We start from the raw sequence: 27,938 nt of genomic DNA on the forward strand, positions 1-27,938 counted from the left end.
CTTCACAATAATAATCTACATGACTGAGTGAAAACAAGGAAGCATGTATAGAATACAAATATTCCAAAACATGCATCCTGCTTGCAATAAGGCACTAAAGTAATACTGCAAAGGAAATGTGGCAAATTAATTCAATACAAAGTGTTATGTTTGGAGCAAATCCAACACATCACTGAGTACCACTTAATATTTTCAAGCATGTTGTTGGACACATCATGTTCTGGGTATGCTTGGGAGTAGGGAGTTATTTGGAATAAAAATAACTCATGCTGCCAAACATACCCTCGTAAAACTGACCATCCTACCGATCCTCTACTTTGGCAATGTCATTTACAAAATAGCCTCCAAAACTCTACTTAAAAAATTGGATGCAGTTTATCACAGTGCCATCTGTTTTGTCACCAAAGCCCCATATACTAACCACCACTGCGACCTGTACGCTCTCTTTGGCTGGCCCTCGCTTCATACTCACCGCCAAACCTACTGGCTACAGGTCATCTACAAGTCTCTGCTCGGTAAAAGCTCTGCCTTAGCTCACTGGTCACCATAGCAGCACCCACCCGTAGCACGCGCTCCAGCAGCTATATCTCACTGGCCACCCCCAAAGCCAATTCTTCCTTTGGACGCCTTTCCTTCCAGGTCTCTGTTGCCAATGACTGGAACGAACTGCAAAAATCACTGAAGCTGGAGACTCATATCCCTCACTAGTTTTAAGCACCAGCTGTCAGAGCAGCTCACAGATCACTGCACCTGTACATAGCCCATCCAATTACCTCATCCCCATACAGTATTCATTTATTTATCTATCTTGCTCCTTTGCACCCCAGTATCTCTACTTGCACATTCATCTTCTGCACATCTACCATTCCAGTGTTTAATTGCTATATTGTAATTACTTCGCCACAATGGCCTATTTATTGCTTTACCTCCCTTATCCTACCTCATTTACACACACACTGTATATAGACTTTTTCTACTGTATTATTGACTGTATATTTTTTTATTCCATGTGTAACTGTTGTTGTTTGTGTTGAACTGCTTTGCTTTATCTTGGGCAGGTCGCAGTAGTAAATGAGAAACTTGTTCTCAACTAGCCTATCTGGTTAAATAAAGTTGAAATAAATCTAAATAAAATTGTAAATAAGAATTTGTTCTTAACTGACTTTCCTAGTTAAATAAAGGTTAAATAAGTTAAATCCATAGATATAGGTTGATGCTCCTTTAAATATGGAGGGTCTTATTCTTGTGACATGATGATCGATGCTTGGCTGCCATTTGACAAATAAAAAAAATCAATTACTTTTGCCCATAATAATCTCATCATGTAATAAACTATACCTGCACTCTATATGCAAGCTGTTGGCTAGACCGCACGTGCCAATACCAGAGTGGGCATAATGCTATACCTCCTCAAAAAAAATTGTACAAAACAATCAGTAGGCCTAGAGTACAAATGTGATGGAAAACCTTTTAACTTGTATTTTTTAATTCAATACATGGGTATTTCAGTTTTTCAGCGGCAGAGACTGGGAGACTAGTCGGGATGGAGGGAAAGATGAACGGGGCAAAGTACAGAGAGATACTGATGAAAGCCTGCTCCAGAACGCTCAGGACCTCAGACTAGGGTGTTTCACCTTCCAACAGGACAACAACCTTAAGCACACAGCCAAGACAACACAGGAGGGGCTTCGGGACAAGTCTCTGAATGTCCTTGAGTGACCCTGCCAGAGTCCGGACTTGAACCCGATCTAACATCTCTGGAGAGACCTAAAAATAGCTGAACAGTTATGTTCCCCATCCAACCTGACAAAGCTTGAGGGGATCTGCAGAGAAGAATGGTAGAAACTCCCCAAATACAGGTGTGCCAAGCTTGTAGCATCATATCCACAAAAGACTCAAGGATTTAATCACTGCCAAAAGGTGCTACAACAAAGTGCTGAGTAAAGGGTCTGATTACTTATGCAAATGTGACATTTCAGTGTTTTATTTTAAATACATTTCCCAACATTTCTAAAAACCTGTTTTTGCTTTGTCATTATGGGGTATTGTGTGTAGATTGAGGGGAAAAACAATTGAATCAATTTTACAATAAGGCTGTAACGTAACAAAATGTGGAAACAGTAAAGGGGTCTGAATACTTTCCAAATGCACTGTATACATTTTGAACAAGATGATCTATTTTGGATGCAATTTCAATGGAATTGATGGAGAGAGAGTGTTCACGTGCACACTGATTTCAAGCAACACTATTCAAGTGATACTGTATGTTGTTAATTCCACAAGTGAAACAAAATGTAACCCCAAAAGCCAGATGGAGATGTGTAAATTAGATGTGCGTTTAGTCCTTATATTACTGTAGCATATGCTGCAGCAAATGTAGGTACTACAATGGAAATAAATCCCAGACTTTATTGTGCAATCCCAGTGACTTTTACAATTATTTGTGTGTATATATGTATTTTTTTTACTGACAAATAAAAATCAAATCAATCCAAACTGTGCAGCAGCAATTTTGATGAATGGAGAGAGACACCAAAAAGTTTAAATGACATTCATAGATTGTCAAACCAAGCCTTCGACACTAGGTAGGCCTAAAGTAAAGTGTTTTCTGTTTGTCGAGATTGACAGTCTATTTATTGTGTTGAAAACGCAAACCATGAAATTGAAATGCCTGAAATCTGTATGTTTTGTTTATTGGTTGTGTGTCGCATTGGCATAAATACCTGTTGAAGGAAAATTTGTTGCATATATTTTATATAATTATATATCTGGCATCAAAATGTTGAAAATCTGATTTCCCCCTAGCTGATCATGGACTGCAACTGGCTCTGATCATGAAGTAATAAAAGGCAGGGAGAGTGAGCTCGTCTGTGGTGATCAGCAAACCTTCAACCTGGTCGTAACATTATTTTGAGTTATTATTTCGAGGTGAGTAATCGCTGTCCTGATACAGTGGGGTAAAAAAAGTATTTAGTCAGCCACCAATTGTGCAAGTTCTCCCACTTAAAAAAGATGAGAGAGGCCTGTCATTTTCATCATAGGTGCACTTTAACCATGACAGACAAAATGAGAAAAAAAATCCAGAAAATCACATTGTAGGATTTTTAATGAATTTATTTGCAAATTATGGTGGAAAATAAGTATTTGGTCACCTACAAACAAGCAAGATTTCTGGCTCTCACAGACCTGTAACTTCTTCTTTAAGAGGCTCCTCTGTCCTCCACTCGTTACCTGTATTAATGGCATCTGTTTGAACTTGTTATCAGTATAAAAGACAGTTGTCCACAACCTCAAACAGTCACACTCCAAACTCCACTATGGCCAAGACCAAAGAGCTGTCAAAGGACACCAGAAACAAAATTGTAGACCTGCACCAGGCTCGGAAGACTGAATCAGCAATAGGTAAGCAGCTTGGTTTGAAGAAATCAACTGTGGGAGCAATTGTTAGGAAATGGAAGACATACAAGACCACTGATAATCTCCCTCGATCTGGGGCTCCACGCAAGATCTCACCCCGTGGGGTCAAGAACGGTGAGCAAAAATCCCAGAACCACACGGGGGACCTAGTGAATGACCTGCAGAGAGCTGGGACCAAAGTAACAAAGCCTACCATCAGTAACACACTACGCCGCCAGGGCGTCAAATCCTGCAGTGCCAGACGTGTCACCCTGCTTAAGCCAGTACATGTCCAGGCCCGTCTGAAGTTTGCTAGAGAGCATTTGGATGATCCAGAAGAAGATTGGGAGAATGTCATATGGTCAGATGAAACCAAAATATAACTTTTTGGTAAAAACTCAACTCGTCGTGTTTGGAGGACAAAGAATGCTGAGTTGCATCCAAAGAACACCATACCTACTGTGAAGCATGGGGGTGGAAACATCACGCTTTGGGGCTGTTTTTCTGCAAAGGGACCAGGACGACTGATCCATGTAAAGGAAAGAATGAATGGGGCCATGTATCGTGAGATTTTGAGTGAAAACCTCCTTCCATCAGCAAGGGCATTGAAGATGAAACGTGTCTGGGTCTTTCAGCATGACAATGATCCCAAACACACCGCCCGGGCAACGAAGGTGTGGCCTCGTAAGAAGCATTTCAAGGTCCTGGAGTGGCCTAGCCAGTCTCCAGATCTCAACCCCATAGAAAATCTTTGGAGGGAGTTGAAAGTACGCGTTGCCCAGCAACAGCCCCAAAACATCACTACTCTAGAGGAGATCTGCATGGAGGAATGGGCCAAAATACCAACAACAGTGTGTGAAAACCTTGTGAAAACATTTGACCTCTGTCATTGCCAACAAAGGGAATATCACAAAGTATTGAGATAAACTTTTGTTATTGACCAAATACTTATTTTCCACCATAATTTGCAAATAAATTCACAAAAAATCCTACAATGTGATTTTCTGGATTTTTTTCGCCTCATTTTGAAGTGTACATATGAGGAAAATTACAGGCCTCTCTCATCTTTTTAAGTGGGAGAACTTGCACAATTGGTGGCTGACTAAATACTTTTTTTGCCCCACTGTATCTAGAAATGGTGGCAGAAACATTATTTACAAAAGAAGTGAAAAAAAACAATAGCACAATTGGTTAGGGGACCATAAAACTGCAGCCATCTCCTCCAGTGCCATTATCATGTGATCGTTTACGTAAGCAATGTTTGAGATTATTATGTTTTAGTCAAATATTATATCTGCTTGGGTTTCTTTCGGTCAATTTGCAGTCTACAAATTATCTGTAATTATGTTCTAGCACCCGACCAGCCACTCAAGAAAGAAATCTAGTTGATGATCTCTGGTGTAGTCTACTGTTATTATTTTATTTGTTTCCTATTTATTTATGTTATCCAAAAGTGTCTACTACGGTCATTTATCATCAAGATCGGGGGGTAACATATGACTGGACTGTCCATATTTTAAATATGTAAATAAATCAAGCCAATTGGGGGATGGGATTTAATTATTAGTGCCAGAATGAAATGGACCAGAATTGAACCCATGCTAACCTGGACTTATATGTGCATGCTCAAGTCAGTGACCCTAACCACGAGACCACCCCAGGCCACGATTTAACTGAATTTTGACCTTAGGATACACTTGACACTTGCATGCCGTAACCTAATGGCTATATAAAAAGACGGTATGTTGATGTGTATGACTGCATTGCAGTAATAGGACCTAGGCATAACGTTTCAGCTTGCAAGAGTGAAAATAAGTTAAGATCCGTACTAAGCAGGATCAATGAGTTGGCCAGCTAACTTTCATAAACAACCCAAATTATCTACTGATTTTCAAGAACATTAAGAAAGCCAGACTTCAATGTGTTTTTGGTTGGTAAGTCAAATAGACAATGCTCATTTCAAGCTATCCTTTCTAAAAAAAAAAAGTTTTAAATGATTTCTGAATATTTAGGCAAGATAGCTGGCCAATTCATTGATTCTGCTTTGTAGTATACCCCTCAGATGTTGCGCCCTATCTTATTGTGTGGCTGTGTTATTGTTGTTGTTATACCTGCCTACTAACCAGGTGTAGAGTGGGGAGGAGAGAGGAGGGGAGCACGGAGAGCCAACTCTCGACCACTTGGTGCCCTGTGGTGAGGAAGTTCATGGTCTATCATGGACTCTGGATCAATGAGGGCACCAAAGGATTTCTCTCTGTATAACCATGGTGTACCTCACTTGCTGTCCGCAGTCAAAGAGCAAATGTACTGTCAGGACCATGACAGAATGACATATAGGATTATAGTACCTAACAACCCAGAGCTTTTTCTGGTCAGGAAAATCTCCAGTCCCTGATAATAAGAGGTGAGAATTTGTGTGAGATGGCTGTCAATAGAGATATAGTACTTTAGGAAAATGTAAGCAGGCCTGGTATAAAGAGGTCATTCAGGTCATATACTGTCACCAAGGGTGTCACACACAGAGCAGGCCCTGTCCTGGCCGCACTTCGGCAGGAATGATAAGAATGGACATTCACATTCACAGTTGTGAATGGTCTTTTTTGTTCATTTGTTTGTTTTATCAATTGGACTCAAGCCAGGACATTCAGAGGGTCATTGTCATTGGTCAACACCAGTAGGCAGCCATTGTCATTGATCAGAGCATGTTCTGTGAACTGTGAAAGAGCCTATGAGCATCAGCAACATCATCAGCAGCTCTGCCATTATACTGGGCCAGGGCTACATTTCCTGCAACACGGCAGCTGCATTATCACACTTTACAATACCACAACACAGGGACATGAGTGGGTAAGCCATCAAATACAACCCTTCTCTTTCATACCATACTAATCTACCTTCAATAGGTACACTACACTCTTTCTGTTTCACTGAAAACCATGCCGTTCACCTTTGGTTCACCCACCAACCACTGAGTGTTTCCCCTGCTGTAATGAAAACAGACAGTGATTGTTTGAAGAAGAGGTACACTAGAAACACAGTTCTTGACCAGGGAGGGATGGATGAATGATGAACGAACAAGAGCTCTGCTTCAGTACAGCCAATTACCACCCCATTGTGTTCCTCTTTGAACGACAGGATCAACCAGGTGGAGATGTTTGTGAGAGAGGGGGGCATTTTGTGAAAGAGGTGGGTAATTCCACTTCAGACAAAGCACATAAATTCCCTTCACAAAGACAGATCTTTGCTTTATATTTTGTGCTTGACCTTGATGCCCCTTGGCAGTGGCGATTTTAGCGTTTCAATCTTGGTGGGGCAACATAATAAATAAAGGGGGGATTCATGCCAGCAAAGCCACTACACAAAACAACACTAAACAATACATGAATTGCACTATAACAGTGCCCACAAACTGTTAGGGGCTAAACAAAGCTGCCCAAAAGCAGAGATTTCTTTTCAGCAGCATTTAGGGAATCCTTCCCACTGCTACACCTCGCAATAAGCAGAGCCTTGTCTGGCAGCGAAACAGTTAATTCAGCCTTATTTACTGCTTTTTTTAAAAATGCTAAAAATTAAGACAGCTGATATGGCTGACTTGCTTAAACAAAAGTGGTTTCTACTGACAATTGAGATGTACAAACTATGGCATAAGGGGATGATGAGAAGATAAGAGGCAATCTGTAATTTTGATTAAGACATTAATGAGAGAGCTAGGATGCACGTAGTCAATATAACCATTTGTTCGGGACTTTTGAAATGTACAGCGACATAATTCAGAACATAGGTCGTTCTTACAGTATAATCCCTGTACACCAAGTTAGAACTGTAGGATAAATAAAGGGGGCATATAAGCAGACAATGGAAGCTCTTACAATATTTGATAACATTTCTCTAAAATGGGCTATAGGCTACATGTGCACCATCAAGTCAGAACTGTAGTAAGTTATGAAGGGGAAAGGGACCAAATTATTAGGGTGAGGCACATGTGCTACTAATGGTTTACTACACAACATACACTTAGTATTACTTTCTTAGCTACAGTATACATATCTCTCTGGCACATTACAATTTATGTGGCAGCATACAACATTTTAGGACTCACCTTGTTTTGCTGTGCTCACTTGAACAGGAAGGAGGCGCGGCGGTCCTTCTTGTGGGCAAATTTTGTCATCAAACCTTATCAAAGTCTGGCATTCTCTGGATTTATGGTGCTTTCAAGACAACTGGGAACTCTGAAAAAAACAAGGTTGAATCATGACATCAGTGATCTTCATGTCGGACCCTTGTAATTCCAAGTTCGATGACCGTTCCAAATGTATTTTCCCAGTCGGAGTTCCCAGATGTCTTGAACTCATTGAAGTCTGAGATTTCCCAGTTCTGAGTTTCCAGTTCCTTTGAACACAGCATAAGTTATGCTGGATTCTTTTCTGGCCCATGGTGTTGAATGTTAATCCTTTTAAGCTTGGAAAATGAGACCCTTAAATCCAGACATGGACTGCACACTCACTACACTGAATAGCAGGCTAGTGATTGCTTTGCAACACTTGCAGTTAGCCACTGATTCCTTTCAAACCACTCATTGTTGAATTTGTGATTTCCAACTTGTGTCATGTTTATGTCCAGTGGCCGATGAGCACCGATATTTTTTATCTATAATTTCTCTTTTTATGAAAAGGATTTGACAGTAGATTGTTGACGTGATTCATGATGATGAATGCTTGTCTAGCTTTCTAGCTACGATTTTGAAAGTATGATGTTGACATGATCAGTCCAATCAAAAATACGGTAGATATAACGTGATTTGATGTCATTTTGATCTGTGGCCAATGACCTTGAGCCTTCATGGATGAGCACTTCTAATGTAACTCTATGGCAGCACCCAAGGGGCTTGAACTTTCGAGCTCTCCCCGTAGATTTTACAGTGACGTAGTATCCCCGTGAGTGACAGAACCGAGCCAAACACGGCGCAACGAACGAACATTACAAACCCCTACGCTCCATATATTCCGCTGGCTGCCCCACCACCACAGAAAGCACTGAGCTAGGCGGAAACACCTGCATTTTAGAGCTGCCTTAGTCAAGAAAGCAAAAAAAAAGAGACCATGTTTGTATCCGGCTATATTAAATACAGAGATTCTTATATATATTTTTTTACATTGTTTGCAAACTGATGTGGCACACGTATTAAATCCCAAAATAACATGCAAAACAGGCAACAAAATGTATGTATATTTTTTGCTAAACAGGTGGGGCAGAGCGGGTCGCCACTGCCCCCTGGCTGCAAGCAGGTTATTTGTTTGTGTGGGAGAGATGCTCGGTTCCCTCTGGTCAAGGTCATCAGGTCTACTCCATGTCTCCACCAGGCATATCTCTCTCTATTTATATTTGAGTAAGTGTGAGATTGTATGTGTGTGAAAGTATCCATGACTGAGTGAAAGAGAACATTTTAACCTCAGCTCTCACACAGGCTCCCTCACTTGGCTCTGTTCGTCCAGGCCAGGTAGGCCAGGAGAACAGCCCAGGGGCTCTGAATGTGGAAACTGGGGCCTAGAGCAACAGAGCAAGGTGACACCAGGCACCACAGAGAGCCTGTTAGGCTCGTGTAACACTGAGGAGAGCAGGGCTCTGGTAAAAAGTAGTGCACTACAGGGAACAGGCTGCAATTTGGGATGCTGGCAGACCAGGGAGAGCTGGGGGGCATAGCTGTGTGTGGTGGGAGCCTCTACATTTTGTTCTAGTTAGGAACGCTTTCACTGGACCTGGGTTGCATTTCAAAACAAGAAGCCGGCGTGAACGCAGTACACACACACAGGTGCAGGGAGGAATGACGTATATAGGCACACACACAATCACAAGAACACTATTTTCTCTCCCATCTCCACCCACTAACTAAATGGTCACATTCTGCGAGCAGTGTGGGCTACAGGGGAGGCAGAGAGGGGAGGCATGGGGGAGGAGGGGAGATGGAAAAGGGGCCAAAAGCCAGATCTGACCAACTTCCTATCTCACAAAATGAATATTACGCACAAGTAAGTGTTCTCATCCATGCTTTGCCACCAAGTTGTACTCTAAGTTTGAAAATTGGCCTGAAAAAAATAATTAATGCATTCCTCTACAGATAACTAGAGGTAGGAACAAAAGTATTATGACACCCTTGATGCATACGTTATCCTGAGGTCAGAGTGCAGGGAAAGGTCTACGAGGGTGTTGTGAAAACACTCACGCTGCCTCCCCAATATGTTCAATATCTTAGCTATTTCATTCACCGTCGGCCAATCGCTGAGCCGTTTTCCAAGTTGTCAATCGGACCATTGAGAAGGGTTTAGAGTTTAGGCAATAACATGTATCCACACAAAAAGAGAAGAGGGAATGGAGTAGGCATGTGGAAAGGATGGAGGGGGAAGCAGCTGGATGGCTTGTTATTCTCCTATGAATTAGGCATGCGTACACAGACTGCAGCAGTAGGCCAGGCTTGTCCCTCCTGAGGATTGTAGACTCACAGGACCCACCTCCTCTTCTACCGCTTTACTACTGGCTGGATATGATACACAGGCCAGGTACAGAACCATCCTACTCAGGTAGAAGAGATGAGAGGATGAAAGGAGGGAGGAGAGGGTAAGAGGAGAGCGGTGGAGGGGAAAGAACAACAGGAGGAGAGAGGTGGGGAGGGGGAAAGGATGTTAGCCCCTGTGGCAAAGATATGCACTGATACAGGTGGCTGAATGGGGGCTCAGCAGGGAGAAAATGAATGGGTGTTGGTGACACACATCTCCAATATACTGACTGGTCAGTTTAGATTTGTTTTCCTCTAATGGTTTTTCTTAGTATTGGGGGAGGGAAAGCTGATCCTAGATCTTTGCCTAGAGGCAAATTCTACCTGGAGTGTTCCAAAAGGGAAGCTCCCTCATCGCTTACGTAAGAGCAGCTAGATCAATGGCTATAAACTGGGCCACAAACTAAGCTGGGCCACTACAAACTGAGGCAAAAATACCAACATAATAAAAAATAAAAATAAATTCTGGCAGTCTGACTAGGAAAAGGTCCTTAATAAAGTGGCAATCAGCAGTTGAAACAATAAAAAAGTGGCCTCCCCGCCACAGTTTTGTTCAAAGCTGAGGGATGGGGCTGAAGAAATGTAACCACTCAAATTCACAGAGCTATGGCTGCAAGGACTGATGTTCCATGATATCAAAATAAGAGAAAATAAGGATGATACTCTAGATTAGCAATAGGTTGACATGTGTAAACAAGTGTGCCCAAAAGAGCTGCTGATATATACCCCGAATTGCTGACCTGTTAGAAGGCAGCTAGCTGGCCCAGCACTCTTCCCTGCCTCAATCTCTACCCGGCAGGAATGGGACTGCAGAGTCATCACTGTCTTTCTCTCTCTCTCTGCCCCCCACCCAACCCACTTTCTAATACACACATGTGCATAAACACGTGAACATGCTCACAAAATGTGATTATTCCAGAAATCACTTTCATTACAGCTGCTGATTAATTTCCAATGACAATACACAAACGGTGACGTAACTGTCTGACAAGTGGTAGATGTACTGTACATTCAGAGCAGTATTAAAAGTACCCTGAACTCTTGAAGGGAGAGGTAAGTTACACATGACATGGTGGAGTGGCTTTCCACTGTACTATGTGACTAAACCGCAACACAATACAAACCTACATTCTATTTTCACAGGATTACATTACAGTGACTTGTCATAAACACAGTCCTTTGAAATGTCATTCAATGTTTTGGTATTTCAATTTCATCTTCTTTAAAAATTGTAAACTGGCAAATGTTATGTGCTTAAGTTAAGTAACATCCAGTAGTAGATCAAGATGATAGTGTGTGAATTACTCCGCTAAACCCTCATAAGATTCTCAAAGTGGAACCCATCTTATTCTCAATCCCACTCAGGGTCACGGTCGAGATAAAACAGAATCAGATGATATTGGTCAGGAAATGAAAGAGAAGAGAGAACGCAGAAGCAAAAGGCTACGTCGCAAATGGCACTCTATTCCCTATGTAGTGCACCACTTTTGACCAGAGCCCCAAGTAATACACTATATAGGGAATAGGGTGCCATTTGAGACACATTCACAAGATCTGGATCACTATAAAGTCTGTTTTAATAAGCAGCATATGAGCTGGTACCGGCTTTGAAACTGTTGTGGCTATGGTCCTGTGTTGTGGTAGCTGGGTTTATTACAGACAGACTTTACACAAAAGTCAAGACTAATTTCCCTTCCTATACAGTCTCAATATTATGAAGTGATGTAATAAAAAAAAAAAGGCATAACACAGTATGATTAAAGAAAGTAATCATGGCATAATTTAGATCATAACATTTTAATGCAGGTGATTCAATGGCTCGATGTTATGCTGACTAAACATTGATTGATTTTATATTGAAGGACTGTGCATCCGACACACCATTCCATAAAGTAGACATGTGAACTTTCACCCAAATGCCTAAAACAGACTGATGGCCAGTCTTGAGAAAATGCTTAAAACATTTCATAGAACTGTTTGAAAGATACTGAAGGCCAGAAAGTAGCTCTTCAAACATCCTCCTATTCCCTCCAGGTGCCTCATGGACTGGATACATCATCTCATAGCTTCCTTGTTCCTGCTCCTCCATGTTTGTCTACATCCTCCATCATTATAAAACATGGCCCAGGCCAACACCACTAAATGCTGAAGTCATGGCACCTCTCTTCTTCAACCAAGCAATGCAGTCAATGTTGATTGACCGCACTGAGCTGAGGCTGGCGTGCAGCTCTCGTCTCGTGGAAACCAGACAAAGCCTTCCTGAGAGATGAAAGTCAAAGTCCTATAATTCCTGAAGTGTGTGTGCTAGAGATCAGAGCGGTGACACACACGTAAACGTGCAAGGGTGTGTACACACACACACACACTGGCTCAGAGATCAGAGAGAGGGGCAACATCAATCCATCTGACCCGTCTGTCTGCAGTCTCTCAGTAGCATTGCGCATCAGAAGTGTGTGTGCCAACGCCACTCCCTCCAGTCTCCTGAGAAAAATGCTGCTGTCTGCCTGACTCAGGTCTGCATCAGACTGCAGCAGACAGCACTGGTTACATTCAGACTCACTCCTAGGAGCAGAGCACAAGACTCAAATCACTTTCTATTCCCTTCATAGTGCAATACTTTTCATCAGAGTAATACATCATATAGTGCACTACTAATGACCAAAGTAAGCAGCTGTGAATAAGTGAAAAGATTATGGATATTCATCATAGGTCTTTTCAATGGCCTTGATGCCTCACCCTAATTTAGCTAGAAGGGAGGGTGAGCGACTCAATGACATCATGCTGGAAAGGCAGAAGTGTTGGTAGTCCACTGTATAAACACTCTGTGCTCAGCTGCTGACGGGTGTATATCAGCAGCATTAAGATTATAACACAGAGCTCCCTGTATCTCAACATTAGGGGTCTGCCATGTTACAGAGGTCACAGGGAGGGCAAGTCAGTCAGGCCAGGAAATTAATTCACTTCACACAACAATACAATTTCCCAGCAAGCAGCTCCTCTACTCTGCCTCAGGCCACAATACAGGCCCCAGCTGGTTTCTCCTCTACTCACTCAGGGTCCATCCCAAAGTCCACCCTATTCCCTATGTAGTGCATTACTTTTGACCAGGGACTGTAGTGCACTATATAGGGAAAAGGGTGCAATTTGGGACAACCTTACACACATCCAAGGCTTCTGACTATCCATTCTCTAACTGTCTGCATGGCTATAAATTTGTCCAGGCTTCATTGATGGACATCGGTTTCTCAGTCCAGCTGTGTGTAGAAAAAGCAGACCTGACCACATCAGAAGAGTACAGAGGAAAGAAGCGAGCCACATCAGGCAGTAGCCTAAGCGAAACGACGATGCAACTGCTTCACTGCGCTGCAGCGATCCAAACCCGAAACCACAGTTGGAGGGGTGAGAGGAGAGGGAAAGACAGGGCACTGGGTTTGAAGCCAGAGAGAGGAAATCAAGTATCCTGCATTGCACTTCCGTGGCCCATCATTGACTCTACATCCATGGGCACACTGCCCTCAGAGAAGTGAATTCAGATCATAGCATGACATTCATTAAGGTCAGGCCCATCCAAAACCAATCATCAACAAGCCCAACCAGCTGGTCGGCCTAGTCTCAGACAATTTAACAAGGGGTGATGATACCAGAGATGCATGTAAACGTGTCAATGGATGACACCTGTCTTGAACTCAGGAAAGCATTTCTGAATGAAAATAAACTATTTCATCATCCCTTGGGAAGTCCGTCTGTACTCCCTGTCCTTGTGGTCACCCTGAGTATAACCGGACCATGTGGACCTCAGCTGGCCTTTACTGGCAGCACAGAACCACAACAGATGTGGAAGAGAGCCTAGCAGCCCTTCAACCAACACACACTTACTTTTAGACTTCAGAGGCCATTTGACAGTTCAGGCAGGGATTTACTCCACAAAAGGGTTAGAATGCAGGCTAAAAAGAGCATCAATGGAGCATACTAGTTCCTTTTGAAGTGCCTTGGTCTAGGAAAGTCAGCTGCAAAGACTTCCATGTCAATCTTCACAGTCTATTGTTGTTTTTGAGCTTGAGAGCAAGCGCAACAGAGAGAGAAATGTTGGAAAAGAGCAAAGCTGAAGGACTACTCATGGCATCACTAAGTCTCCACAGCAACCTGTTCTGACGCAAACACATACTTTCCTAACTGACTGCAATACAGTGTTGAGTTGGGAGTGTTGCAAGTGCAGCTTTCCTTGTGTTTCCGAGCACTATTAGGGCATCACAAAAAATAAAATCAGCAACAACAAAAAAGAAACGTCCTCTCAATGTCAACTGGGTTAATTTTCAGCAAACTTAACATGTGTAAATATTTGCATGAACATAAGATTCAACAACTGAGACAGACTGAACAAGTTCCACAGCCACATGACTCACAGAAATGTAATAATGTGTCCCTGAACAAAGTGGGGGGTTCAAGATCAAAAGTAAGTCAGTATTTGGTGTGGCCACCAGCTGCATTAAGTACTGCAGTGCATCTCCTCCTCATGGACTGCGCCAGATTTGCCAGTTCTTGCTAGGAGATGTTACCCCACTCTTCCACCAAGGCACCTCAAGTTCCCGGACATTTCTGGGGGTAATGGCCCAAGCCCTCAGCCCCCGATCCAACAGGTCCCAGACGTGCTCAAAGGGATTGAGATCCGGGCTCTTCACTGGCCATGGCGAACACTGACATTTCTGTCTTGCAGGAAATCACGCACAGAACGAGCAGTATGGCTGGTGGCACTGTCATGCTGGAGGGTCATGTCAGGATGAGCCTGCAGGAAGGGTACCACATGAGGGAGGAGAATGTATTCCCTGTAACACACAGCGTTGAGATTGCCTGCAATGACAACAAGCTCAGTCCGATGACGCTGTGACACACCGCCCCAGACCATGACGGACCCTCCACCTCCAAATTGATCCCGCTCCAGAATACAGGCCTCGGTGTAACGCTCATTCCTTAGACGATAAATGCGACTCTGACCATCACCCCTGGTGAGACAAAATCACGACTCGTCAGTGAAGAGTACTTTTTGCCAGTCCTGTCTGGTCCAGCAACGGTGGACTTGTGTCCATTGGTGACGTTGTTGCCGGTGATTGCTGGTGAGGACCTGCTTTACAACAGGCCTACAAGCCCTCAGTCCAGCCTATTGCAGACAGCCTGTACAATGGAGGGTTTGTGCGTTCCTGGTGTAACTCTGGCAGTTGTTGTTGCCATCCTGTACCTGTCCCGCAGGTGTGATGTTCAGATGTACCGATCCTGTGCAGGTGTTGTTATACGTGATCTGCCACTGCGAGGACGATCAACAGTCCGGCCGGCCTGTAGTGCTGTCTTAGGTGTCTCAGTACGGACATTGCAATTTACTGTCCTGGCCACATCCGCAGTCCTCATGCCTCCTTGCAGCATGCCTAAGGCACGTTCATGCATATAAGCAGGGACCCTGGGCATTGTCTTTTGGTCTTTTTACAGAGTCAGTAAAGAGGCCTCTTTTAGTGTCCTAAATTTTCACAACGGTGTCCTTAATTGCCTACCATCTGTAAGCTGTTAGTGTCTTAATGAACATGCACCTGTGGAACGGCTGGTAACTGTTTATGGTTCATTGAAGCAGCATGGGAAAGTTTTTAAACCTTTACAATGAAGATCTGTTATTTGGATTTTTACAAATTATCTTTGAATGACAGGGTCCTGAAAAAGGTTTATTTTTTACTACTCCCCCTAACCATACAAACCTGAATTGCATTGGTTGTATTCCGTTGTGTGTAAATCTAAATAGGGAGATCTTGGCCCATCTTACTTTACAATGGTGACGTCTTGCATCTGGGTGCAAAAAAACTAAGCCATTATGCACACAGATGGGGAATATCATTGAGGGTTCTTGTAAACTAAAGTCTCATCTCTCTTTTGGCACACATTGCTGTTTTGAGCAGATGAAACACTGGAGAAGTACCACAGACAGAGGAGAGGAAATGTGGGTAATAAGCAGTGTGTGTGAGCTGGAGGAAGTTGCGACTTATTTTTATTTGTGGTAAGCACCAGCCAGGACAGGTTTCAACCAGCTCCTCATCCAGCGGAATTGAGATATATTCTGTGTGATTAGGGTGCCACTCTGTGCTCAACTTTGAAAACTACAACAGTATTTAAATTTGCATTGACATCTTAGACACTGCTAATCCAGAAAGATGCATAAAATCATAGATATGCAGGATAATTTCTGTTCTCAAACTTTATTTGACTAACATTCAAAATCCTGCATGAATTTAAAAAACAGACAACACTTGGGTTAACCACAGCAAAAACAAGAACCAGAGTAGTTGGGGATTGAATCTTTAATTTTATCAGCCATTCTGTTGGCTGTCCATCCATGATCGACAGGTATAAATCTGTAAATAGTGCAGTATGCATGTCGAGTGATCAACTGCCATGTAGTCGCAATGCTTTAAAGGGAGTGGTCTTAATATATTCTGAGAGCTATAGGGGTGTAGTCTCACGGGTGACACCCACCTCATAATTTACTCCAAATGCTCTTCCTGGTTTGTTCCTATTAGTTCATTTCCTGAGGTCAAAGGTCTTCGTGCTCTTCTGGATGTTTCACTATTTCTGCCTCATTCTCCTCTGAAGGTAACAAAGACAAAACCAATAGCACTTGAAAATAAGAACTGATCAGCACAAGCCCCACACCCCTCAACTCATGTTCTGTACAAGGCAACACAATATCCTTGTGTGTTTATTTTGTCTTCACGTAGTGTATGCTGCAAAAGGAATGACTTCATTGAGGACAATGAAGGATCTAATTATATCACATACTTGCTTGATCACGCACTGCTGTCAAATACAGTGTCAACCAAGAGTCATCTGATACAACTGCGTCTGCAGTATTTCATAGAGCGTATACGGTTACTGTAGTAGTAACTACAGTGTACTTAACCTGCCAAGTCAGAGTGATTTGATTTGGATTTAATGTCATTTATGGTTGCGGTTGACAAGACTTACATAAAAACAATATTTCAATAACACAAGATAACTATACTCAATTAAAGTGCTGTCATGTATATAATGCATTTTAAATTCATAAATAAACTAGTCCAGATCTTTGTTATTGATTACCTGGCTCTGGTATTTTGACACAGACTCCCTCCTGTTCCTCGTACCTGCTGGCACAGATACAGATGTAGCTTCCTTTGTTGTTAAAACACTCCTGGTTCTCCGCAGTACACACAGCATCAGTCTGCTCACACTCGTTCACATCTGAACAGATCGACAATCAAATTGGTTTTCGGCACTGTCTGATGACACAATTCTGCCAATTAATATAATTTGTTATATTTATTGAAAGCATTAACTCCCCTCAGTGTACTAATGTCATGACTCTAGAACCAAGATAAATGTATTCAAAATAGATTCTGAAGTTTTATAATTATATGTTCGTTAATGGGAAAAATATGGTAATTCTTTCCATTTCCTGAAAAGTTGTTTGACAAGAGGTTATCAGACAGAAGTTTTATAAAGTCATTGTACATCAACAGTTGGCAAAGTACTTGTATAGTAAAAAACAGTACCATCCTCAGTGAATGTCATAAAAAAGTGAAACAAAAGTTAACCTCTTTAGATAAAACACTACCAAATATATTCACATCACCAAATAACTTATTAAAACACAGTTTTGAAATGAAGGTCTACAGCACAGTCTCAACAGCACTCTCTGACGTAAGGCTGGGCAACTGACAGTGGCTTATATCAGGGAGGGAAAGGAGGAAGGATAAAATAATGAAGAAAAGGAAGGAGGGAAGAAAGGAAGATACTTCCTCAGTATTCCACCAGGGCCATACTGAAAGTGGGTGTTGCAAGATAGAAAAGTGGGAGGATCAACACCAGTGCGTGTGTCAAACTAGCTAATTGGGCAGATTAGTTGCCACAATACTTGAGTGGCTGCTTCCTTGTAGCATTTTCACTAAGCCAGTAAGGTACATTAGGAGAATGAGGTTAAGGTTAGGAAAGGGGTTAGGCTTAGCTAAAATGCTACAAGGAAGCAGCCACACAAATCTGCCCAACTAGTGGTTACTTTTCAATACACCCACGTGTGTTGATCCTCCCACTTGAATTGCAAAGCCCACTTTCAGACACACTCCACGTATGCAGATTCCCATGACTCCCTACCTGTGCAGGTGCCCTCTGTGTCCTGGTACCCAGGAGCACAGCTCTGGCACTTATCAGGCCCTGCCCCAGTACAGCCTGAACACACCTCGTCACAGCCTGCCAGAGAGGAGAACAGAGGTCAAATGTTAATACTTGTTTAAAGTTTACTACAAATAGCTTAGTATACATGTTTATATTTTCAGTCCCTAATACAATAGCTGTATCCATCCAAGAACATAGTAAATATGGTCCTCTCACTAGGTAGTAGACCACAGTTTTTACAGTACCTTTACAGGAGAACGAGCCATCCGTGTTCAGACAGTACTGATCCTCTTTGCAGAGAGGAGGGTCGTTCAAGCACTCGTTCACATCTAGGGTCACACAATGAGAAGGAACAAGAAAAGGGAGATTGAGCTTGATGTCAAATTCATGACAGGGAAAGTACTTATTATGCCATGAAAAGGTATAAAAATGTCTTTCTCACCAAGACAGGTCCCCTCATCATCCTCCCCCCAGCCAGTCTTGCACTTCTCACAGTCCTCATTGGTTAGACCAGTGCAGGTCTTGCAGGAGGTGTGGCACTCTGTAGTGTAGGGAATTGAGTGGGAAAAGTGGTTGAGATGCATGCCCTGCTCCAAAGACACCAAGCCTGTCCCCGAGGCACATTGCTTAGATCTGAAAGGACTGGATTTGTGTAAACCATTGTTAAAATGAACATGCAAACATAATAAATCAATTACCTGTGCATAGTGAAAACGTGTCGTTCCTAATTTCATTGAAGTATCCGTCCATGCAGTCCAGACAGAACTCCCCCTTGTAACCATGGTCACAGTTGCACCTGCCGTTACCCCCTCGTGTTCCATCACCATCACAAACGCCGTTGCCATGGCAAGGCCTCTCAGAACCCGCCACACAGGCTGTCAGGAGGAAACTGATGATTTTTATTCAACCATGGCTGGTTGGTATTAGTCAAATAAATGTGGTTTTGGAGGAGTATGTGTTTACCATTACAATCAGGGCCAAACGTTCCCGTCGAACAGCACACCTTGATGGTATCAACGCAAAACCACTTATACAGATCAGGATGCTTATTTTGCCTGGATTGGAAGAGTGAGATTTAAAAAAATCCCAATACACATTTGAATTGTAGCCTGGAAGTTCAGAGATTCCACAAGGACAAAGATAGTGGGGTCTTGAAGTCTGATGTCAGTGGCCTATGCTCCAGGAGAAGTAAAAGGACTAAGTAAGTAGTAAGGGGTTTTGTGCTAATGAGACATGTGCTGCCCTGTTGTTCTAGCTGAGCAGTCAAGTACTCACCTCTTGAACCACCAGGTCTCAAAGTGGTCCTCGTGCTCCTCTACCATGTGGTTACAGTCAAAGCTGCTGCTGTCACACAGATTCTCCAGAATCTCAACTAGGCGGATCTCACTGAGGAGAGGGGTAGAAGACAATGGGAAGAGACAGAAATCAGCTTCTATTGTGCCACTGCGTCAACAGAGAATACATGGTCTGGGTCAGCATGACAAATAGGTTTAGCAATCACTGATCAGAGCAAGCAGATATGCGATAAGCACAGCAACAGTCCAGCATTAGGAGGAATAGTGTATTATGATGAGTGGTGTATAGGAATCTTACCTTGTCTCATATTTGGAAAGTGCCCTCTCCTCCCAAGCGGTGTTTCCTCCACCAAAGTTCTGCTTTTTCGTTCGGTCCAATCCCTGTTGGAACAGTAGTGTGAGGATGAAGACTAGCTAACTAGACACAGATATTGGCAGTCATTTGATCAATGGTGAAAATGTACTACAGGACTGTCTGATAATCTGGGCGTAAAAAGCACACGTTAGCCAGTTATTAGGTCTGACTCCCACATTATAAACTGGTCTAACGTTAATTGACTGACTAGTACACTGGTGTTATGATGCTCAGTCACATTTCATAGCCTACATCAAGGTCAGAAGAGAAGGGCTTGGTTACATGAATGCATTACAAGCACAATACACAATCATTGGTTGCCCACTGGTAAATAAAAGCACATCAATTGGTTGCGGTTTGATTCAGACCATTTGATAGCACTGCCCAGATCGCCAAGGCAAATTATACACAGAATAACATTTCAAACGTACCTTACTGAAGTTATCAGCTATCTGTTTGCAGGTATTACATGAGCTTTTTAAGTATTTTGCATAGGTGCATTGTGATAGTAAAATAAAAGCTAGGCTACAAAATAGCCACAATAATTGATTGAACGATAGCATTCTGGGTAACTACAGTAACTGGAAAGCAGTTGAATGACTCGAAGTTTCATATCATAGTTAATGTTACACACTAGACACTTGCCAGCAAGCTTCCTATCCCTAAAACGTGTAGCACAGAGTCTATACACATATATAACAATGTATTGGAAATTAGCTACCCAAAGCGTACGAAAGTAATATTTACATGCAGGAAGAAAAAAGGAGCTACCTTTTTTTTTTTTCCGCGTCACCCCCTCTTGATACGATTGTGGCTTGTCGTGATTTGTCATTTTGCCCATCAATCACTGTGACTACCAATGATATTTCGCCACGTGTGGGACAAACGTCTTCTTTCTACCCACGTGGAAAATATGTTGACATTTCCAGATTTGTGCGCATGCGTCAACTTCCAATATACTTTCACGTCATGGCAGAGCCGAGGGCTGCGTCTGGGAAATCACTGTTGTTTTTACTAATTTCGGTGACTCTATTACATTTGTTTATTTGACCTTTCACAAAAGTTGAAGAACGTTTCAACTTACAGGCAGTGCATAATATTCTTTATCACAGACTTGATTTTGAAAAGGTAAGACTCAGAACTACACATACATCAGCCAACTAAAGATAGCTAGCTAAATGTTAGCTAATCTTCTTTACACATGTATGGTGCAAATGCTTGTTGACAGTGTTACACTGGATCTTTTTCATCTCTTGATAAAGATTTCTGCAATATTACATGCCCGTATATTATTTTGTGCCCACCCAAACAATGACAAATGCCAGAAATCCATTGCTGATGTTGACAGTATCTTCCCAATTTCTCACCAGTATGACCATGAATTCCCTGGTGTAGTGTCACGGACATTCCTTGGACCTGTATTCCTATCAACGGTCTGCTCCCCAGTAATCTACCTGCTGTCACTACTGGAGGCTTCCAAATTCTACACACAACTGATGGCTAAGTCTTGCTGCTATTATACACTGCTCAAAAAAATAAAGGGAACACTAAAATAACACATCCTAGATCTGATTGAATGAAATATTCTTATTAAATACTATTTTCTTTACATAGTTGAATGTGCTGACAACAAAATCACACAAACATTATCAATGGAAATCAAATGTATCAACCTGTGGAGGTCTGGATTTGGAGATGCTCAAAATTAAAGTGGAAAACCACACTACAGGCTGATCCAACTTTGATGTAATGTCCTTAAAACAAGTCAAAATGAGGCTCAGTAGTGTGTGTGGCCTCCACGTGCCTGTATGACCTCCCTACAACGCCTGGGCATGCTCCTGATGAGGTGGCGGATGGTCTCCTGAGGGATCTCCTCCCAGACCTGGACTAAAGCATCCGCCAACTCCTGGACAGCCTGTGGTGCAACGTGGCGTTGGTGGATGGAGCGAGACATGATGTCCCAGATGTGCTCAATTGGATTCAGGTCTGGGGAACGGGCGGGCCAGTCCATAGCATCAATGCCTTCCTCTTGAAGGAACTGCTGACACACTCCAGTCACATGAGGTCTAACATTGTCTTGCATTAGGAGGAATCCAGGGCCAACCGCACCAGCATATGGTCTCACAAGAGGTCGGAGGATCTCATCTCGGTACCTAATGGCAGTCAGGCTACCTCTGGCGAGCACATGGAGGGCTGTGCGGCCCCCCAAAGAAATGCCACCCCACACCATGACTGACCCACCGCCAAACCGGTCATGCTGGAGGATGTTGCAGGCAGCAGAACGTTCTCCACGGCGTCTCCAGACTCTGTCACTTCTGTCACATGTGCTCAGTGTGAACCTGCTTTCATCTGTGAAGAGCACAGGGCGCCAGTGGCGAATTTGCCACTCATGGTGTTCTCTGGGAAATGGCAAACGTCCTGCACGGTGTTGGGCTGTAAGCACAACCCCCACCTGTGGACGTCAGGCCCTCATACCACCCTCATGGAGTCTGTTTCTGACCGTTTGAGCAGACGCATGCACATTTGTGGCCTGCTGGAGGTCATTTTGCAGGGCTCTGGCAGTGCTCCTCCTGCTCCTCCTTGCACAAAGGCGGAGGTAGCGGTCCTGCTGCTGGGTTGTTGCCCTCCTACGGCCTCCTCCACGTCTCCTGATGTACTGGCCTGTCTCTTGGTAGCGCCTCCATGCTCTGGACACTACGCTGACAGACACAGCAAACCTTCTTGCCACAGCTTGCATTGATGTGCTATCCTGGATGAGCTGCACTACCTGAGCCACGTGTCTGGGTTGTAAACTTTGTCTCATGGTACCAATAGAGTGAAAACACCCCCGCCAGCATTCAAAAGTGACCAAATCATCAGCCAGGAAGCATAGGAACTGAGAAGTGGTCTGTGGTCACCACCTGCAGAACCACTCCTTTATTGGGGGTGTCTTGCTAATTGCCTATCATTTCCACCTGTTGTCTATTCCATTTGCACAACAGCATGTGAAATTTGTTAATCAGTGTTGCTTCCTAAGTGGACAGTTTGATTTCACAGAAGTGTGATTGACTTTGTGTTGTTTAAGTGTTCCCTTTATTTTTTTGCGCAGTGTATATGACATCCATATACAGCAGTGCAATGGAGCAGACCTGGGTCCAATAGATTTTTCACTTTTGGGACTACTCAATTGTTTCCATAGTGCCACAGAAGTACCACAAACTAAATCAAGTACGTCTTGATATGTAAATGACAGGTCTTTCACAAATCAGCCCAACTACTCAAATGTATTGATGTGTACCTTTTTGCTGTCCAGTGCGAGGTTGCCTGGGAGTGTGTGTGACTTTATCTCTATGGCGCATGCAGAGGGAGGTTCGGAGGCAGTTTGGGTCAACAGTTGCGGGAATGTTCTGTCTCACCTGCGCCTCACAGTTCCATCTCATGTTCTACAGCACGAGACCCCTCCCCAATGTATTTGCACTGCCAATAGGTAAGAGACACAGATATATTGTAGACATGATTGTAGTATAAAATATCTTGGATGAAAACTAATATACATAAGTTGTACTGAAAAAATGTGTATCAAAGTACTGTTGGAGACATGCCTCATGTAGGATTAAAATCTATAATAAAAATGTCCACAGGAAATACTACAGGAAATAATATATATATATATATTTTTTAAATAATGTCCATAATATCTGCAGTAATAGTGGATAGTGTTTCACAGTATTACTTACCTGCAGTGATGTGATTGGCTGTGATATTCAACTATTGATTTCTCCTGCCATAGTGGCACCCGTTGTCAAAATGGGAAAGCTGTTATGTAGTGGATATCGGATCAAGTGGCCAGTGTAAAAATCACTCTGCCATTTCCTGGTGGCTACAATTCTACACTGTTGGCTCAATTTCTGTGAGAAAAGAAGCACTCAATATTGTAGGGAATCATTGTGCCAAAATCAATGTGACGTACACTACCGTTCAAAAGTTTGGGGTCACTTAGAAATGTCCTTGTTTTTGAAAGAAAAGCAAAAGAAATTTGTCCATTTAAAATAACATCAAATTGATCTGAATTACAGTGTAGACATTGTTAATGTTGTAAATGACTATTGTAGCTGGAAATGGCTGATTTTTTTAATGGAATATCTACATAGGTGTACAGAGGCCCATTATCAGCAACCGTCACTCCTGTGTTTGGGGGTAGAAGCCTCTTGGACCTAGACTTGGCGCTCCGGTACCGCTTACCGTGCTGTAGCAGAGATAAGTCTATGACTAGGGTGGCTGGAGTCTTTCACAATTTTCTGGGCCTTCCTCGGACACCGCCTGGTATAGAGGTCCTGGATGGCAGGAAGCTTGACCCCAATGATGTACTGGGCTGTACGGACTACCCTCTGTAGTAGTGCCTTGCGGTCGGAGGCCGAGCAGTTGGTCCCCCTTTGCTGCTATACCAGCCTCCACTCTTCTGGGAAGACTTTCCACTAGTTGGTACATTGCTGCGGGGACTTGCTTCCATTCAGCCACAAGAGCATTAGTGAGGTAGGGCACTGATGTTGGGCGATTAGGCCTGGCTCGCAGTTGGTGTTCCAATTCATTCCAAATTGTTTGATGGGGTTGAGGTCAGGGCTCTATGCAGGCCAGTCAAGTTATTCTCTGTGCAGGCCAGTCAAGTTCTTCCACACCGATCTCACAAATCATTTCTGTATGGACCTCGCTTTGTGCACAGGGGTATTGTCATGCTGAAACAGGAACGGGCCTTCCCCAAACTGTTGCCACAAAGTTGGAAGAACAGAATCGTCTAGAATGTCCTTGTATGCTGTAGTGTTAATATTTCCCTTCACTGGAACTAAGGGGCCTAGCCAGAACCATGGAGAACAGCCCCAGACCATTATTTCCACTCCACCAAACGTTACAGTTGGCACTATGCATTGGGGCAGGTAGCGTTCTCCTGGCATCCGCCAAACCCAGATTAGTCCGTCGGACTGCCTGATGGTGAAGTGTGATTCATCACTCCAGAGAACACGTTTCCACTGTTCCAGAGTCCAATGGCGGTAAGCTTTACACCACTCCAGCCGACCCGTGGCATTGTACGTAGTGATCTTAGGCTTGTGTGCGGCTGCTCAGCCATGGAAACCCATTTCATGAAGCTCCCAAAAAAATGTTATTGTGCAGACGTTGCCTCCAGAGGCAGTTGGGAACATGGTAGTGAGGACAGATGATTTTTACGTGCTTCATCACGGTCTCGTTCTGAGGTTGTGTGGCCTACCACTTTGCGGCTAAGCTGTTTGTTGCTCCTAGATGTTTCCACTTCACAATAACAGCATTTACAGTTGACCGGGGTAGCATTAGCATGGCAGAAATTTGATGAACTGACTTGTTGGAAAGGTGGCATGTTATGACGGTACCACGTTGAAATCAGTGAGCTCTTCAGTAAGGGAAATTCGACTGCCAATATTTGTCTATGGAGATTGCATGGCTGTGCTCAATTATATACCTGTCAGCAACGTGTGTGAGAGTCCACATACTTTTGTATATATAGTGTATTTTAGGAGTTTTTTTCTTCCAGCAGTTTCTCTGATGGTAATCTTGTGCAGTTAAAGGTCTGTTATGTTTTCTCCCTAGTCCTGTTGGCGTTCACTGCATGGATGGGGCAGAGGTACGGGTCTTTCCTCTGTCTCTCGTCATCATCGTGTTTAGATCAGAACTGTCTCTCTACCTGCGTTCATCCACCTCTGGCCTGCTCGCCTCCCTACCACTGAGGAAGTACAGTTCCCGCTCAGCCCAGTCAAAACTGTTCGCTGCTCTGGCCCCCCAATGGTGGAACAAACTCCCTCACGACGCCAGGACAGCGGAGTCAATCACCACCTTCCGGAGACACCTGAAACCCCACCTCTTCAAGGAATACCTAGGATAGGGTAAGTAAGGGTAAGTAATCCTTCTCACTCCCCCCCAACAAGATTTAGATGCAAGTGGCTGTTCCACTGGGTGTCATAGGTGTTTGCACCAATTTGTAAGTCGCTCTGGATAAGAGCGTCTGCTAAATGACTTAAATGTAAAATGTAAATGATGCTGCTCATGTCATTACTGAGTAGAAGGCTAGGGATCCTTCAACTGCTCTACTATGCCATTCCTGCAGGTTCTCTGTCACTAGGTAAATCTGTTATCAGAAAGACTAATTCTGGTTCTGGATAACTACAGGGTGTGCAGGCTTTTTCTCCAGCCCAGCACTAACACACCTGGCTAAGCTATAGTAGTTAGATGAGTCGGGTGTGCTGTAGCTTGTCTGGAACAAATGCATACATACCCTGTAGTTTTTCACGATTAGAAGTGTTATAAATGTATAAGCTCTTTTAGATGAACGTCTAATTTTGTCTCCTGTCTCTTTCAGCTTTGACTGTCGGCATTGACTCATTCTTCTGGTATAAGCTGATTTGGCCCGAGGGCCAGGTACAACACCACCTTGAACAAGAGCTCCAACTGGGGAATATCCTTCACTTCACTCAATGCCTGTTATAAACCCATAACAATGTTCACAAAGTCAACTAATTGAATCATTCACCACAGCTTTAGACACCTGCTTCTCCTTGATTGATTCTGAGTTAGTATAAACGTTTGTGATATTATGAAATGGGTTAATTTTCCACTCATCACGGGGCCCACTTTTGACCTGAAAACAACTTGCTACCTTTCCTTGACTTTCTCCCCCAGTAAACCGCCCCCTTTCTGTGGTACTTCTACTCTGCTCTGCCCCGTGCTCTAGGCTGCGCAGTGCTGTTCGTCCCCTTAGGCCTGCTAGACAGACGGACACGCACCCTGCTGCTGCCTACTGTAGGATTTATCCTGCTCTACTCTTTCCTGCCCCATAAGGAGCTACGCTTTATCCTCTACACCTTCCCTGTGCTGAATATAGTGGCCGCACAGGGCTGCTCCTTCATGTAAGGAGAAAGGCTGTTATTGGCATGATTGTTGTCTGTTCCGGGAGGTCAATTTAGTATAATAATGTTGGAAAACATGATTAGTGCTTATTTTGATATTTTTGGCCTTTAGGATGTTGGAGTCACAGTTCAATTGTCTTTCAGGGGACATGTTGTATGGACCTTAAAGTGTGGACAGAGAGAACACATCAAATTAATGTTGAAAACCTTTTAATTCTCCATCCTACAGTCTGAACAACTACCACAAATATTGGATGTATAAACTTGGCTCCTTAATCGTGGTTGGCCAGTTGGTGACAAATGCTGCATACTCCAGCATATCTCTGTACGTGTCCCATCACAACTACCCTGGAGGCCGGGGGGTGCAGGTACTGCATAAACTAGTACCATCTACATCAGGTAAGAACAGTGATGTAGTAGAGAGTAAATGCACGTCAAGGCTGTTTACACACCTTAATTATTTTGAGTGATCGTTTAACCACCTTTTGCGGAAAATGTATTAAAAGTATAGTAGGGAGCGTTAATTTACTCACTATCACTTGGTAAGAGGTTATACATTTTTTGGTATATCAGTTACCAAATCAGAAAGTGAGGAAAATGTCATGGTTGCATGTAAATCCATTGCTTCTCCTCAGATGTCTCTGTTCATATTGATGTATTTGCTGCCCAAACTGGAGTGTCACATTTCTTAAACTGAACAGAAACTGGAGGTTAGTTTGACTAGGTATTCTGGAATATAACTGTTTCCAACCTTCTAAAGGCATTCTAAGGATTCAACTTTGTGTTCTATTGTCAGGTATGACAAGCGAGAAGACATTGGCCCTGGACACCCTGATATGAAGACATACTCCTATGTTCTGATGGAGGCCAATGCCACCCACATAGCACTGCTCAAAGACTGCCACGTGCCTTTGGCCTTCATCCAAGGTTACAGCAACATGACATCGAATGCCTTTCGGTTTCCTTTTTTCAGTATAAACCCGGGAGACAAACTGGTGTTGCTAGAAAGAGTACCTTACCCTGAGCATCCCAGTTGAACTGAGGAAAGTGATGTAGTTTTTCAGGATTTAGTATTTTCTTATGACCAAATTGTAAACAACTACAACTAAATTGCAGTGTATTGAGTGTTCTGTTTTCAATCACTCTTTTGGGATATAAGTTGGTTGGAACCAGATATTGATAGGATCACCTGCTTTGTCATTTACATATTTAAAAAAGAAAAGTCTGGCTAGGCCAGCTTAGATCTCCAT

General features: G+C 43.2%; 1 protein-coding gene and 1 pseudogene across 5 annotated transcripts; one reads left to right on the forward strand and one right to left on the reverse strand.

Moving 5' to 3' along the window:
• Positions 1–16,160: 16,160 nt before the first annotated feature.
• Positions 16,161–20,559, reverse strand: LOC118392249 (cysteine-rich with EGF-like domain protein 2). Of its 5 annotated transcripts, none has more exons than XM_035784035.2 (10): positions 20,212–20,558; positions 19,724–19,806; positions 19,406–19,516; positions 19,094–19,185; positions 18,829–19,005; positions 18,573–18,671; positions 18,376–18,459; positions 18,110–18,205; positions 17,060–17,103; positions 16,161–16,567 (listed from the first exon to the last, which is right to left on the reverse strand). In XM_035784035.2, exons 1-10 carry the CDS (start codon positions 20,341–20,343, stop codon positions 16,547–16,549), a joined length of 939 nt encoding a protein of 312 aa, XP_035639928.1. In that variant the 5' UTR covers positions 20,344–20,558; the 3' UTR covers positions 16,161–16,546. The 5 variants fall into 5 exon arrangements, with proteins under 5 accessions (XP_035639928.1, XP_035639927.1, XP_035639926.1 ...); XM_035784034.2 differs by lacking the exon at positions 17,060–17,103 and adding an exon at positions 17,104–17,200; XM_035784033.2 differs by having other exon boundaries at positions 17,060–17,200.
• Positions 20,560–20,746: 187 nt separating this feature from the next.
• On the forward strand, positions 20,747–27,813 carry LOC118392252 (dol-P-Man:Man(7)GlcNAc(2)-PP-Dol alpha-1,6-mannosyltransferase-like; annotated as a pseudogene).
• The last annotated feature ends 125 nt before the right edge of the window (positions 27,814–27,938 follow it).

This window comes from Oncorhynchus keta, chromosome 13, assembly GCF_023373465.1.
Source record: "Oncorhynchus keta strain PuntledgeMale-10-30-2019 chromosome 13, Oket_V2, whole genome shotgun sequence".
Taxonomy (NCBI): Eukaryota; Metazoa; Chordata; class Actinopteri; order Salmoniformes; family Salmonidae; genus Oncorhynchus; species Oncorhynchus keta.

Coding starts and splice junctions, on each gene's coding strand:
- LOC118392249 (XM_035784033.2), bottom strand. CDS start 20,343: ATGCTATCGTTCAATCAATTATTGTGGCTATTTTGTAGCCTAGCTTTT. Junction 19,807..20,211: donor TAGCTGATAACTTCAGTAAG/GTACGTTTGAAA, acceptor CTGTTCCAACAG/GGATTGGACCGAACGAAAAA. Junction 19,517..19,723: donor CTTTCCAAATATGAGACAAG/GTAAGATTCCTA, acceptor CCCTCTCCTCAG/TGAGATCCGCCTAGTTGAGA.